The 15,756-nt window shown below is 48.1% G+C and overlaps 1 protein-coding gene across 1 annotated transcript in view; it reads right to left on the reverse strand.

The window, feature by feature from the left end:
- The window catches only part of IGHMBP2 (immunoglobulin mu DNA binding protein 2), a 129,345-nt gene that overhangs the window by 47,401 nt on the left and 66,188 nt on the right, over positions 1-15,756 (reverse strand). Inside the window, exon 9 of the mRNA XM_090032338.1 lies at positions 5,828-6,010. Within this exon, the coding sequence (XP_089888464.1) occupies positions 5,828-6,010 (183 nt within the window). The remainder of the gene's footprint in view (positions 1-5,827; positions 6,011-15,756) is intronic.

The following is a 15,756-nucleotide window of genomic DNA, read 5'->3' on the forward strand; positions in this document are numbered from 1 at the left end:
GAACATTAACACTGTATTTTCATACTTTCAAATAGTTTGGTGTTTTTAATAAAGGGGTAGAGGCAAAGAAATGTAAGTGAGTTAAGAAGGGATGGAGACTTATTGTACATCGGCTGCTCTCTCCATGTGGCAACTCTCCATGTGTCTGTACATAATCCACAGTAAATGAAAACTACACTATAGTACCCTAAGCCTGTTTCACTGAGTCTGTGACGAGACCCTGCATTTGTCCTAGGAGAAAGAATTTTGTTCTGGGATTGTACAAGTGTATGTGTCCATTGTCCAAGTCCCCCCAGTGTATGCCAGGAAAAATGTACTAACACTTTCTCCCCAGGATATGCAGTTGTATGTCTGTACAGTTATTGAAGTTAAATCCAGTCACTGCAGGTCATTGTGCCTGTCAGGCTCTTGCTAGCCACCTCCTGGTGAAGGAGCAGCATTGCAGCTTGGTTGGGTGACACGTAAAGTAAATGTTTGTTGTGTCTGTTCTGATCTGGATCAAACCCTGGGACAATGAGTCCCTGGTCAAATGAGATGTTTGTTTTCAGACTGAGGGAAAACTACACGGTTTAGCTTCCAATTGGCAGAAGGTAAGTGCAAGCACACAAAGCAGCTCTTCCATTATAACTCACTATAATTTTTCATTTGCCCTTATCCAAAGGCACTGTCGCCATAAGGTAAAATCTGCTGCACCTGTAGCAGCTCCTACTGACTTCTAGCAGCTCCTTTTGTAGTCAATGGGACATGATATGGATACAACAGTTTTTAAAGTCAGGATACTCCCAAACACGTTGCCTGATTTGGTCCCCAAAGTCCCAGTAAATTCTATCTTTGCACACAACTGTACATGTGAAATTTCAGGGAGGGTGGTTTAGCTTTGAAAATGCTAACCAGGTAAATGGAAGGGGCATACTTTTGATGGTTAGGTTGCTTCATCTTCACCTGTGTAGCATCTCACAAGGTTTAGTCCAACTAGAAAAGTTTCCAATATCCCTCTCTATCTTGGGGGAAATGAAGGATGAAATCTTGTCCTTCCCCAGTCTTGCCAGGATGCAGGATAGCTAAATTAATCCAATCAACATTTACCTGAACTTGGAGAAAGTAAAAAGAAAAGCAAAATACCAGATTTAAGAATTTGTCATGATGCCGAGGGCCTGACTGGAGTGGCCTACAGCCCACAGCTTTCACATACTAACAGACAACAGCTTCCAAAAGCTGTTAGTCCTCTCCTGCTTCCCTGTAGGGTGCTTCTACTTAAAGACTGACACTGTCATTACTGCTTGGCCTAAAGTCTACCTAATTATCCACTAGGAAGCAGAGCTAGCCAAATCATATGGCACAGGCCACCAATAATTGTTAGATGGCCTCAAATTTCATAAAGGGACCTGGATTTGTACCAGAACCCTAAATACAAGTGTCCATAGGTCCCAAGCCATCCAGTTCCCTAGGAATACACAGAGAATATCTTGGGCTTTGGGCTGGTTATAGGGACTGCCAGTATGGCTTCCCACACCTGTTAGGGGCTCCAGCAGGACTGTTAGCAGATCTGATGGAAGGATTAGGGTTTAGGAGTTCTGCTGTACTTAAGTAAATCTAGTATGTTTATGGTAATTATAGGATGCTCTTTTTTCCATTTTTTTATTCTGTAATATTCCACTAATCATACTGCTTTTCTGCTGTCGTGTACATATTCTACACTGCGACTAACTCTGTTATTTGTAGGATCATGGCATCGCCCTTCTGTCTGATGTATGCATTCACTCCTCCTTTCAGAAAGATGTTCCCATCATTAAGATAAGAGCCACCATTTGTTATTTAGAAGTGCTACAACACTGAGGAATTTCAGGACTGCTTCATATCTGAAATAAGATATGCAGGCTCTCTCTGGGGAGTTGTGCTGACATCATCAGCACTGATGTTTTAAGGCCTGGACCCCAAAAACGCTTAATAAATAATTTTACTCACTTGAAGTTAACAGAGTTTCTCATGAAGGAGTAAAGTTACTTACATGCATTTGCAGAAGCATTGCGTGAAAGCGCTTTTGTGAGCTGATAATACAATGAGATGTAAAGCGCAATGCCTCTGCTGAAACCACAGAGAGAGAACCATTGATGTCTGTTGTGTGAACAGATACAGTGCTGGTAGCAAACCCTGTCTGTGTACTTATACAATAAGCAGCCGCATTAACTAGACAGCATGAGAAGGCAGGCCTTTTACATCTTCACCCGCAAAGATCAAAATAGTGAAATCTGACAAGTTCTTCCCATGTAAAACCACCACCTCTTTCAATTAGCTGCCTGCTTAATGGTTTTTCCTTGTTTTCATTTTTTGGAGAGGAGAGGTAGCAGTACTGTATTTTTTTGACATGCAACATGTACCTTTTTTCCCCTAAAATCAGCTAGAAAATAAGGTGAATGTTTCAAGCAAGGAAATACAGTAACAGTAGCTTCTGCACCAAAAGCCTAGAGCAGAGAAGTACACTGCACAAGCTGCACAGGGGACAGCAGAGTGAACATGTGGGGCTAGCTGCTGGCTACAGATATATTCTCTTCCCCCATGGTAGGGGCTTCTACTGTAGAAGCTGGTACTGACTTAGTAGGAGCCTCTTTTCCAGCACCTCCGGTTCAGCTCTATTGTATTTCTAAACCAGAGCCAAGCCCCAGATGCCAAGGCAGTGAGTCCTGCTGAATCAGTTGGGTAGACCCTGTGCTAAGTAAGATCAGGCCTTCAACTGATCTGGCAGGTGCTGCTAGCAGCCCACCCCGCTTGAGAAGAGAAGAGAAGAGAAGAGAAGAGAAGAGAGAAGAGAAGAGAAGAGAGAAGAGGAGAGAAGAGAAGAGAAGAGAAGAGAAGAGAAGAGAAGAGAAGAGAAGAGAAGAGAAGAGAGGGCAGTCAGTTTGGCTTATATCTGCAGCATAAGGGGCATCTTGTAGCTAAGGGGTTAACAGAGCAGCCACAATGTTTTGGTCGCCCGAGACTGTGGCTCCCTGTGTTTTCTCTCAGAAAATACCATACTTACCAGAATTTTTAAGGAAAGATTTTTTTTTCTTCATTCGGGCTTTCAAAAATAAGGTGCATATCTTATTCAGGGAGGGGGTGCATCTGAGAAAATGCAGTGTTTTGTGTGCATGTACCTGCAAACAATTTGTTAAATAAAATGGAAAAGCAAAAAGCCCAGTACACAAGAGCAATTTGAGGCACAGGACTTGCTGATAGACCTTAAAGCTCTGTTCCTGGAACCATATCCACACTCATCACAGAGTCCCTTTCATATCAGTTAAGAGCTCTGTACAAGGTCTGCCTGTGCAATCCTGGTTGAAGGACTGTAGCAGGGGATGTGCCTTTTATCTGGGATCTCTTGAGTGTATATTAACAACATTTTATAGAAACAGACACTGGCTGCCATGGTCCTCCTGCTTAACCTGTGACAGATTAGGGTGTTATGCCTTGTGTTGTGTCACGGTTAAAGGCAGTTTTGTGAAGAGTTTAGAGTACTGATTTGTACAGGATGGTTTTGTATAGGCATGCGTCAGGTAGAGGGTTGAAATAGTTGGCCTCTGGAGGCCTCTTCCAGTCCTACTTCTCTATGATTCTAGGACTGTAGCTCTAAGGTTTTTTTCTTTTGTTAGTTATTTAGGCATAGTACGTAATACACTGTGCTGGATCCTTAGCTAGCATAAGTCACTGTCATTGATGCCTGTGGAGCTATGCTGATTTATACCAGCTGATGGTGTGGCCCATGAATACAAACAATAAAGGTGAGGTGCACTTGGGTGTTCTATACAAGTAGCAAGCAGGTAAATGAGAAAGGAAAGTTACTGGTGAAAGGCCTTATCCAGAGAGTCTTTCCATAGACAGCAATGCATGCTGAATTGGACCCTTAGTGTCCTGGCATTGGTAACATTTTTCTTCATTCACAGCAACAACTCATTTTAATTGATGGCAGTTTCATACTTCATGCTATTTTTATACTATTCTCACACAGCATGTCATTGACACAAACATGAATATTATGGAGTGAGATAATCTCTCAAGTGATTTAAACCTAAAATGTGATCTACCATAAAGCTGTCATTCTCTGTTAGATATGTTTTCCAAATTCTAGATGCCACTTAAAAAAAAAAAAAGCCCGTAGTAATTTAAAGCACTCCATGTTCATGGCCCTACAGTATTTTATGCTTGCATGGCTCTGACCAAAGGAACATGAGCTACTGAGTTAACTTTATTCCCAGACATAATCTTAAAGTTTCCAGTTAGTACTGACTGTGGTGGATGTTGGTGAACACTTGATATAAATGAGGCAGTAGTCCATTCTGCTAAATTACAAAGGGAAAAGGGAAATCATCACAAACAACTGACCCAGCAGGCCTGAAATATATAAGCATAAATTGATCGTGTCACTCGGTATATCACCTTGTGAGCAGGACGATCTAGGCGTGGGGAGGTGGGGGGTGCACAGGGACTTTTCATCTTTGGAATGATTTTCAAAGCTGCTCATGTGCAAGTTTACTTTTCAGGTGACAGAGTTTGCAGTAAAGATTTTCAAAGCTGGTTCAACGTAGGTTTTATCATTCTCAAAGGAAATAAAGAAACCTCACTAACCCTACCTAACAATAACTTAGAAAAAAACCACAGGATTTCCCATTAATACCAGTGCTGAGCTCCTTCCAGGAACTCTGGCCTAATTAGACTGGAAAAAACCATTGCGGCAGTAATTGTCTCTTTTCAACATCTGTACAGCTCCTAGCACAATGGACAGCTCCCTGTGCCTGCTTCCATCCTGATGCTGATTGGACCTTCTAGATGGTAGCACAGAGTAAATATTTAGAATACTTACTACTGATTAAGTATTGGGAAAATAGTCAATCTTTCAAGTGACATCCTTACTGCATTAATGCAGAGACTGTGGTTAAGGTACTGGACTGGTGTTTAGGAGATCTCTGTTAAATTCCCTGCTCTGCGCTACAGAATTCCAGTGGGACCTTGGTTATTAAATTGTCCTCTACTTCTGTGCTCCCCCTCTGAAGGAAACAATAATACTTCCTTTTCCCAACCCTTTGTCTGTTTTGTCTGTTTAAATTGGTAGCTCTTCAGATAGAGACTGCATACTGTTATTATTTGTTGTTTAATATAAAGGGAGTACTTACAAGCCTCTATTCGGGACTAAGAATCTGGACAGGATCTGGGCCCAGCACTGGGCACTCTACAAACACAGGACAAAACGTGCTTGTATTGTATGTATACTGCCTTGCACAGTGAAGCCCCATTCTCTACTGGAGCCTAATGTGCTGTAAAGGAAACATAATAATTCACTGAGGGAGCGATCTTGCCTCTTCACTAAAATCAATCATAAAAACCTCCCTCAAGTCTGGGAAGCAGGATCAGCCCCAAAATGAAGACTCTGAAAGACTTGACAGGCAAGCTTAAAAAAACCCCCCGTTTTGAAAATCCATTTATAGATCTGTCTCAATAGGTGTGTAAGCTGGTAAATGTTCAGATCTCTCTGTTCTGAGCAGGAGTTTTGTTTCAGGTGGCTGTGCATGAGGCCTTCTCAGATTATAACGAGTTGCGGGAGGACTTCTCTCTCCCCTTTGCAAACAAAGCAGCGAACAGAACACAGTCCTATGGGCTTCCATTCCATAAGCAGCATGCGAGAAAACAAAATCAATGTTTGCAAAATGAAATCAAGACAAAATTGAATGGTTAAAACAAGAATCTACTGCAAACAAAGTAAAAATTGCAAGCTGGCATAAACATGAACTGACAAAGTCCCTTTCATACCGCAACTCTGTTAAAGGGGTGGAAGAGAATAAGGCAGATCACTTACTTCAGCAAATGATGAGCCACAGAAGGGTGAGCTGTAAGTCGGCCACCATACATTTCTGTGGAAGCCCACTGCATTATGGCTTGATGCATCCGATATTGTACAGTCAGCATCCTCACGATGCTCTCGCCATATTTCTGAATTAGACGCTCCATTAAACTGAGAGAAAGACCTTTGGCGGCAGCCCTGCATCAAAGGAACAATTAACAAGACACACTGAACAGCAGAAGAGAACAAGGCTGTATTTATTTCAAGCAAGGGTGTCAACCATACAGCCCACAAGCTGGATCTGGCCTGCGGAGGTGGACCATCTGGTCTGTGCGGCTTTTCGCTACAGCTGCCAGTAGCGAAGGAGTTAATGCTACAGCAGGGATCAGCAACATATGGCCCACAGGCCAGATCCAGCCCATGGGGCCACTGGGCCTAGTCATGCATATAACCATGCCCATGCCCACACTGGGGCTGGGCATCAAGGAGCTGCACTAAGGCTAGGAACTTTCCACTAGGAACTTTCCAGCTGTGCCTGCACCACTGCTGCTTCTCTCCATCTTCCCAATTCTGGTCTGACATAGGCTGAGTGGTTTCAGCAGTATGTCAGCAGCAGGGAGCTTTGTCAACACCATGCTAAAGCCAGGCATCTAGGGAGCTACGCCTATGAAGCTGCTGCTTCCCCCGGCCCCCTGCTTCCTGGCTACAGTACAGGTGCAGCTTCCAGTTGATGGGAAGTTACACCAGGGCTAAACAGCTGGAACCTGTGTTTGCACTGCTGCCACCTGCACTGCTGTGACATAGCCAGTGGGGGGAGAGGGAAGAAGCGGTAGCAGTGTAGCTGGAGTTTGCAGATACCTGGTCCCAGCTCAGCTTCCCACTGGCTGGAAGTTGCACCTATGCCACAGCTGGGGAGTAGGGGCACAGGGAGAAGCCCTTGTGCTGACCTACCAAAGCCACCTGGACTACACTGGGCCAAAGGCAGGTTGTTCCAGCCCATGGTTTGTAAAAGGCTGCTGGCCCCTGCACTAGACTGTGGACCTATCTTTAGATATGGTTTGGGGCCTTCTCTTTCCTACCACTTTAGGGGTATTAAGTAGAGGTGACTACTGCTGGTGAGAAGCTGAATCTGGACATGGGACATCCAGTCCACAAGAGGCCTTGCGGTTTGGATGAGGCCAATGGGGCCAAATACATTTGACAATTCTGGTTTAAAGATTGTGAAAGAGATGTCATCAGCTCAGCCACCACTTTTCCAGTCCCCCTCATTCTTAAGAGACTTCACTTCAGCTGGAGATTCACAACTCCAAACACAGTAGCATAAGTGGTAATGCCCTCCCAGCTTCCCAGGAGCACAGGCCCACACACTAGCTGTAGACAGCACTACATCTGAGTATGCCTGTTTTACACTCAGCCCCTGCTGAAAGAAAGCCCAAGTTGCTTTCATTGTTCTGATTGCTTATTCTAACTTCATTTTAAATCATCTTCACAAGATTATGCCACCTGCACCTATTTCAGTTTCTCTGATACGACAGTGGCCTCTGGGGAAAATGTATTTAGACTATAAACTCTCTGAGGTAGGAAAAGTCTATTTGTTCTGTATTAGTATTGCTCCCTGGACAGGATCCTGGTTCCTGACAGTGTTCCTAGGTATTACCCCAAAACAAAAAGGAAAAACTGTGTGGTGCTCAGTAAAGCTACCTCCCCAGTTATTAACTCCCACAACATGACTGCAATTAAATAAGGGACAGATAAGTACTGTGTTATTTCGTGAAACAGTAATATGCATTTTTGTTTGCCAGACTATCTAGTCTTTACATGTGAGAGACACAGCAAGATGGAAATTGCAGATGAATTAGCATTGAACAGTAGAAGCCTCAAGGTGGATTTAATTGGTGAGAAAAAAAGTCTGATCAGGCTCTCTTCCTTTTCTGGTCACATAATGGGGCACGAGAAGTTCTCTAAAGTTAAAGCTTCATAATTTGGAGCAAACAGAAGAAAAATATTTTTGTAGTCAACACTCAGGGGTCAGAGCTAGATCTTTAAAGAACTCACTAATTTTATGACCATTAACAATGTTTGCAGCCAAGCAACTAAGAAGTCTGGAAGGGAGAAGTGATGACATCCTAGTGACAGAACATATGTTGAGAGTTTGGAGGAGGCCAGAAGGTATCCCACCCATGTCATGGATTACACAGTTCACACTGCTTTGCTACATCCAACAAAATTAAGTCAAGGCAGATTCGTGCACTGCCCCACAATTCAAACATTGGATCTTAAAGTCTTGGATGGCCAAGCCCCAGCCAGGGGTATAACCACAGATGGGCGAGTAGGGCACAAGCCCCAGGTACTGCCTAAAGGGGATGCCAGAACAGAGCTAAGGGGGTCCCTCACACTCCCAGCCTCTGTCCCCTCCTCTTCCAACACCCTGAACCTTCCTTAAGTAGCTCTGGCAGCAGGAAGGGCAGAAAACCAGCAGTGGTGCACGGCCAGTGGTTCATTGCTGCTGGGGGAAGTGTCTTTTATTGCTGTTGAAAGATGGCAGCTTTTTGGCTGTTCAAGATGCATGTTGGTGGCAAAAAAGGTGACATCTCCCCCTGTAGCATCAAACCTCTGGCCACTACAGTATGTACTACCACAGCCCAAAGTGAAGTTCAGGCCAGTTGCACCCCTCCCCAGCAGGTATCAATCAGCTCCCTCTGTGGTCTGTCTCTTTTGGTGGGACTGCTGCTACTGACAAACATTCCAAGTGCAGCATGTCATCCTCAGCCCTCTGAAAGCTGTGATCTTAAAAGAGGTAAAAAACCAAAAAGGAACAGGAATGTCATGAACTTCAACCATTTATGAAAAACAGTAAGTGTGCATGCATGCACACAGACACACAGAGCAACCCCTTTGGACCAGTCAATAATTTTATTACCAGACCAATGTAGCTGACCGGCAAATTAAAAACAAAACTGTGGCACTAAGTATGAGTAAAGCCAAAGCCTTGTCCCGGGCAAGGAAAGCAACAGCTCTGTGATCAAGGGTTGATTTAAAAACATACTGATGTGGAGTGATTTTCCCATCCAGGATCACAACCGAATAACTCCCAGTTTGGTCCTTCATCTTTCCCTCAACAGTGCTAAAGTTGTGCAAGTTCAAAGTTTGGCCATGAAGGCAACTACGAGAAAAAGCAGTTAAGATTAAGAACAAAGAAAATTTAGGGCAGGTAAACCAGGGAAAGCAGAATCAAGTTGGACAGACTCTGGCCTAAACTGACTGTAGTTTCTGGACTCCACTCTCACGATCCAGGACCAGGCATTGAGGCACCTGCACGACGGTGAGGCCTACTGCAACCTGGGGATGCCCACTGGGCCAAGCAGACACTGGAAGAGACCATCCACGGGATCGTGCAGGACACCCACAAGCTGGACTCATCCCTGCTGGCCCCCTGGCAGAAGATAGACGCAGTGAACACCTTCCTCATTACCCATGTCGCGTTCGTCCTGAGAGGCTCGGCGGTCCCCAAGGCCACCCTCAAGAAGGTGGACACTGAGATCCGGTGACTGCTCAAGAAGTGGCTGCACCTGCCGCTATGGGCCAGCAACGAGGACCTGCACATTCCCTACCGGCAGGGAGGCGCCAACATCCCCTGCATAGGAGTCCTCTGCAACATCGCGGTGGTCACCCACGCCTTCCACCTCCTGACCTGCCCAGACACAATGGTAAGTATCATCACCACCAGTGCCCTCGAGGAGACCGCCCGCAAGAGGATCACGAGGCAGCCGACTGGACAAGACTTGGCCACTTTCCTCAGCAGCTCGCTGGAGGGCGAGTTCAACCGAGACAGCGGGGACTTTGCCTCGCTGTGGAACCAAGCCTGCAACGCCACACGCCGCCTCGGGAAACACATTGGCTGTGCCTGGACTTGGACCGAGGAGCGCCAGGAGCTGGTAGTCTCCCTGCAACCAGCCCCGCACACCGACCGCATCACCGTGACGCCCCGCACGAGGACCTTCCTGGAGAGGTTCCTGAAGGACGCTGTCTGAAACAAGTACGCTGGCGACCTGAGGGCCAAACCCAACCAGGGCAAGGTCTTTGATGTCACCTTGAAGTGGGATGCTAGCAACCACTTCATGCCCAGTGGACTGGCGCTTCCCCCACCGCACCCGCCTCAACTGCCTGCCTCTGAATGGGGCCGTGCACTTCAGCCACCGGGACAAGAGGTGTCGACGGTGCGGCTACACGGCAGAGACCCTCCCCACATGCTGTGCAGCTGCAAGCCGCACGCCAGAGCCTGACAGTTCTGCCACAATGCTGTCCAGGACCGCCTGGTGAGGGCTATCCTGGCCGCGGCAGGGGAGATCTCCGTGAACCATACCATCCCGGGCTGCGAGAGCCAGATGCGACCCGACATAGTCATCACCAGCGAAGAGGCCAACAACGTCGTGATCATGGACATCATCATCCCCTTCAAGAACCAGCGCCAAGCCTTCCCCGACGCCCAGGCTCGCAAGCGGGAGAAGTATGCCCTACAGGCCGACACCCTGAGGGGCCGCGGCTATGATGTGATGTTCAGCGTGCTCATCATGGGAACACTCGGAGCCTGGGACTCCAGCAACAAGAGAGTCCTGCATGCCACGTCTCCTGCCGCTACGCCAAGCTGATGCGCTGCCTCATGGTGTCCGACACCATCCATTGGTCCGGTGACATCTACATGGAACGCATCACGGGCCACCACCAGTACACCGACCCCACCAGACGAGCCGCTGCCGGACTGGACCTGGAGCAAACCGCCTGAACCACCGTGTCCCGTCCCCCCCCCGCCAGATGGATGTTCACTTCACTTTGAGAGGATTCTTTGACCATGGACAAACCCGCTCCACCCAAAGAGGACCCCCGCAATGAGACTCTATATGGACTGAGGCACTTCCTTCAAACCACTTCCTCCACCATTGCGGACCATTGTAACAGGTTTGTGTGCATCTATCTCCTTTCTCTCTCAGCGTCGCAAACCCCCTCCCTCCCCTTCCCCTTACCCCGGGGCTTAGTTGGCTAACACTGTACCTCCTGTAACCTAGTTGTGTTCCCCTCCTCACCCCCATCCCTCTATTGTTAGTCCCTTGCTTGGGCAATCTGTATTTCCCTATCAGCTTTGTCATTTTTTTGGATTCCCAATCCTAAACATTTATTAATTGCTTCAGGCCTGCTATTCATAGCTTCAATTAACTCCAAGAAAGAAAGTTGTTGGCATAATTATTACAAAATAAAAAAGAGATAATCCCCTCCCCGCTGCTGCAAATACAACGGTACCAAGGGACCACCTGAGACGAGACGTTTATTTGAAGAAAATGGTTTTAATTTTGATATATGAGTTATAAAAGCTTGTCTTGACTGGAAAATGTAATGGAATAAAGTTATTTCAGTATAAGCCAGGGGCAGGTAATTATTTGGGTCCATGGGCCACATAAGCAGTTCTGGGGAGCCGGTCAGAACCCCCCCCAGCCCCAACAGCCTGGAGCCCAAATGCCACCACCAACAGCAAACAGCCCCAGCCCACCCTCCCCTGCCTTTCTAGGCATTCCAGGTGGCGGTGGTGGTTCCTTCCAGCTGCCACCGCCACTGGCCCCAAACCCATGGTATTGGTGGGGGGACTCGTGCATAGCCCCGATCCTGGCCTGCCCTGTGCCCGCTCCAGTCTCGGCCCAATGGAGCGGACCTGCTGAAACCCGCATGTACAACCCTGATCCCAGCCTGCCCTGCACCTGCTCTGGACCTCCCAGCTATGCTGGGCAGTGATAGCAGCCACTGGGTCCAGGGGAAGAGTGCCCCCAACTCCCCATCACTCCTAACCCCTTCTTGCTGCAGCTGCCTGCACCCAGGCTGCCTTGCCGCTCCTCTCCACTGACATCACTGTTGCTGCCACCTCCAGACCACCCAGCAGGGCAGTGATGGCACTGGAGAGGAGCCGCAGGGCAGCCTGGGTGCAGGCTCTGAGCAGCTGCAGCAAGAAGGGCCAGGCAGCAGCCGGAAAGAGCTACGGCCTCCTGGGTCACTTAGAAAGGCAGCCCAGCTGCAGAGACACCCCAGCCCCACTGCATGCCCAGGGGGCAGCAGGATGTGCCATAGGCCAGATGGTGCCTGGGCCAGGCGGGACCAAGGGACCTCTGCAGGCCGGATGTGACCTGCAGGCCATATTTTGCCCACCCCTGGTAGAAACCTATGTGGATATCCTAATTACAGAATAAGCACCCCTAAACAAGAATATTAATATTGGAAAAAAGATTTCTTGGAATTTCCAAGGACTGATAAGCTCTCACTCACACACACACATACACACCCCAATGTTGTTGAAAGTTGCTAGTTTTAGAGTCCAGTTGACAGATGGACCTGATTCTCATTGACACTCAGATCCTTTTACTTTGCTATTGCCATGTAATAAGCTCCAATGTAAATTGGAATAAGACCCTGGAGTTATCCATGTAAAAGGCTTAGAAGCAGCAGTGTAAGATCTTTCACTCTGCCTTGCCAACCTACCATCCATCTACTCCAGTATGGTCATCTCTAGAGGTGAGAGCAGCTGTTTTTTTCCATTTGCATTCAGTCTCTGTACTCTCTGGTGGTGCTGCCAACTGGGGTAGTATAGCAGGGCACTGAGGTGCCTGCTACTTGTGGAGTAGTAATGAAGAGGTACAGGTGCAGGTTGCTATGGCAACCAGTGGGAGTCTGCTGATGGGAAGGGGCAGGGCTTGGCTCCTATATAACTCCCAGGCTAAGGCCAGGCAGGCAGTTCCCTGCCAGCAGCCATGGGGGAAGGAGCTCTCCCAGAGCAAGCAGAGGGAAGAGGCCAGAGCACCCCTGATGCAGTGGGAATAATGTTATAGCCGAGCAGCTTGAATTTATGTTACAGCCCAGGGGCTTGTGTTTTGTTTCTTGTTGTATAAAAGACCGGAGGTTTGGGAGAGGCTATTAGGGGTTGGAGGAGGCCTCATAGGTGGCCCTTGGCAGCGTGGGAAACCCAGCCCCGGAGAAGGGGGCAGCGAGAAGCCCCAGAGAAGGGGGCACAAACCCTGGCACCAGAGAGGCGTGATCTTAAAAGCTGGGGAGCTCTGGTGTGCCTGTGGTGCAGCTTTATTTTGGTATTGGTTTTTTTTGTGGCCTGGGAGGCTGCAGGCTCAGGGTCTTCCCCTGGTTTTTGGCTTGCGGCCCTCCGGCTGTGGGGTTGGTGCCTGGGCCTCTGGACCAGGCTCCAGATCGGAGTAGGAAAAGGGGCCCTGGGCCTTAAGACAATGGAAAAGGCTAGAGTCTTGGAGTCAAACCCTGTTTAGTAGGTTTAGATGGGGTGGCCTAGCTAGAGAAAATCAGAGGTTAGTCCCACATAGGGGAAAGGCCCCAACATACCCAATACAATAGGCAGCCTCCCACTTGCAAGAACATCATCCTAATTTCTATCAAGATGCAGCAGGCGAGTATAGGGTGGGACATAAGAACCCCAAAGAAAGATCCAAGGGTGCCCCACGCAAGGTGCAGAGGACTAGGAAGATGGCACTGGGAAGGGCGACCTGTTATAGTGGTGTATTGGCCAGGAAATTTCTCATGGTAATGTGTACCCTGAAACAATGGGTGACCCAAATGAAAGAAAGAACCCTTGGGTCTAAGAAGAAGACAGGAAAGACGGGACTGACTCACATCTTGGGTTTAAAGACACAACAACTGGAGTGGGAACTCATGTGCCAACTGGTCCAGGGTCTGCCGCAACAAGCAGAAAGACAGCAGGCATGGCTAGAGAATTTGGCGATGGACATACCAACAAACCAAGTTTCCTTCATAGGCATTTGTGGGTACTATGCCAGGGTTTACCCAGAGCCAGGAGAGGAACGGTCTGCACTGACTGTGGATGTTAGACTGGAGGGACAGAAAACGTGGGTGATGTTAGATTCTGGCTCATCACACACGATAGTGCAGAGAGACACCTTACCAGATCAGATCACCATCCAATGTTTGTGTGGGGAGGCACAAAGACAAGACCGAGTGTGGGTCACTCTGCAAGTGGGCGAGAAAGCACACTGAATGCTGGTCAGAGTGGTTGAACACTTACCCTACCGGATGTGACCGGCCGGAGCTTCTGACAGTCATAGCTCAGGCACACAGTTTGAGCGGGGCAAGGAAGAATGGCGGTACACTAGGGGGAAAACCTCTGAAGAAAATGCAAGGGTAGGAGAGGGCCCCAGTTGGAGACTACTTGGAATCAAGAAAAAAGAGTGCAATATAGCAAGGTCTGAGGTGATCCTTGGGGATGAGCCTACAATAGAGGCATTCACCGGGGAGTCTGAACTACAACTATCAGAGGAAGAAGCAGAATGGGAGGTGGATGTGGCGAATCTGAGGGAGAATGAACATTTCAGACTGGAACAGAGCAGAGAGGAAGGGTTTTGATATGCCTTACAGGAACACCTAGCCCAATGGAATGGGGAAGTGCTGAGACCAGAGTTGATGCGGACCACCCCGCGATTTGAGGTGAGGAATGATCTCCTATATAGAGTTGAACGAGGCAAACACAGGGAAGAGGAAGTGGTACAGTTGCTGGTGCCCCGGCGATACCAGAAGACCCTACTGAAAGTGGCACATGAGCTCCCTATGGGTGGACATTTGGGGTGAGACAAGACTAAGGCTCGCATTAGGGGAAGATTTTTTTTTGGCCCGGGTTAATACAGGAGGTAGTCAAATACTTTTTGGCACACAGGGCAGGATACGCAGTAAGCCCCAGTCATCCTCCAAGAGCACCATTAGTACCACTACCATTAATGGAAGTCCCCTTTGAGTGAGTGGCCGTGGATATTGTGGGGACACTAGTGAAAAGCACTGCCGGGCACCAGTTTATTTTGATCCTCCTGGACTATGCGACAAAGTATCCGGAGGCTGTATCTTTGTGGATGGTGTCCACACCCAACGTGGTGGAGCAATTACTGAAAATATTCTCCAGAGTGGGGCTCCCTAAAGAATTGCTGACAGACCAAGGGACTAACTTTACATCTCGGGTGTTCGAGGGAGTGAGTAAAACACTGGGAATCAAACACCTAAAGACCACAGTGTATCACGCCCAAACTGACGGACTAGTGGAGCGATTTAACAGGACCTTGAAACAGATGCCGAGAAAGTTTGTGGTAGAGAGTCCCCAGAAGTGGGACCAGATTCTACTGCCCTTGTTATCTGCAATAAGAGAGGCACCCTAGGCCTCAACTGGCATTTCCCCCTTCGAACTATTATACGGATGACAGCCAAGAGGAATTCTTGATTTGGTTAAAGAAAGCTGGGAAGAGCAACAAAGTAAAGACCAGAACCTAGTTCAACATGTGATACAACTGAGAGAACGCCTGGAATCAGCACGGAGGGAAGTCTTAGGAAATCTGAGGGAGGCCCAAGAGTGGCAAGCAACCTATTACAATCGAGGGGCTCGGGAGAGGAAGTTCGAATTGGGAGACCGCGTACTGGTTCTTTTGCCGGATCAGGAGAGGAAGTCGCTAGCATGATGGCAAGGCCCTTATGAAATAACACGCCAAATAGGCCTGTAGATTATAAGGTGTATCAGCCAGACAAGCAAAAGAAAAAACAGATATACTATGTTAACATGTTGAAGCCATGTCAAGAATGAGAGGGCCTGTATGTGGCCCTTCAACCAGATGGAGCAGAGCTAGGACCTTCTCTGAGGGAGAGGGAAGGGGGAAACGAAGTAGAAGTGGCTCCCCGACTCAGAAGAGCAGAGGCGGCAGGCAAGAGAATTAGTGAGGGAATATGGAGATGTGTTCCAAGAGGTTGCTGGGGAGGCTCCTGGTCCTGGGTACGACCTAAAACTGTACCCTGCCAGGAGTGGGTGGCCTGGTGGGGCTCCCAGTGGCGTGGGAGCCCCCAGGAAATGCCAGGCCAGTTACCACCCTGGCAAAAGGCAGGTTGGGGCACCTTAA

This window comes from Crocodylus siamensis, chromosome 2, assembly GCF_052110815.1.
Source record: "Crocodylus siamensis isolate JL-2025a chromosome 2, ASM5211081v1, whole genome shotgun sequence".
NCBI classification, from domain to species: Eukaryota; Metazoa; Chordata; order Crocodylia; family Crocodylidae; genus Crocodylus; species Crocodylus siamensis.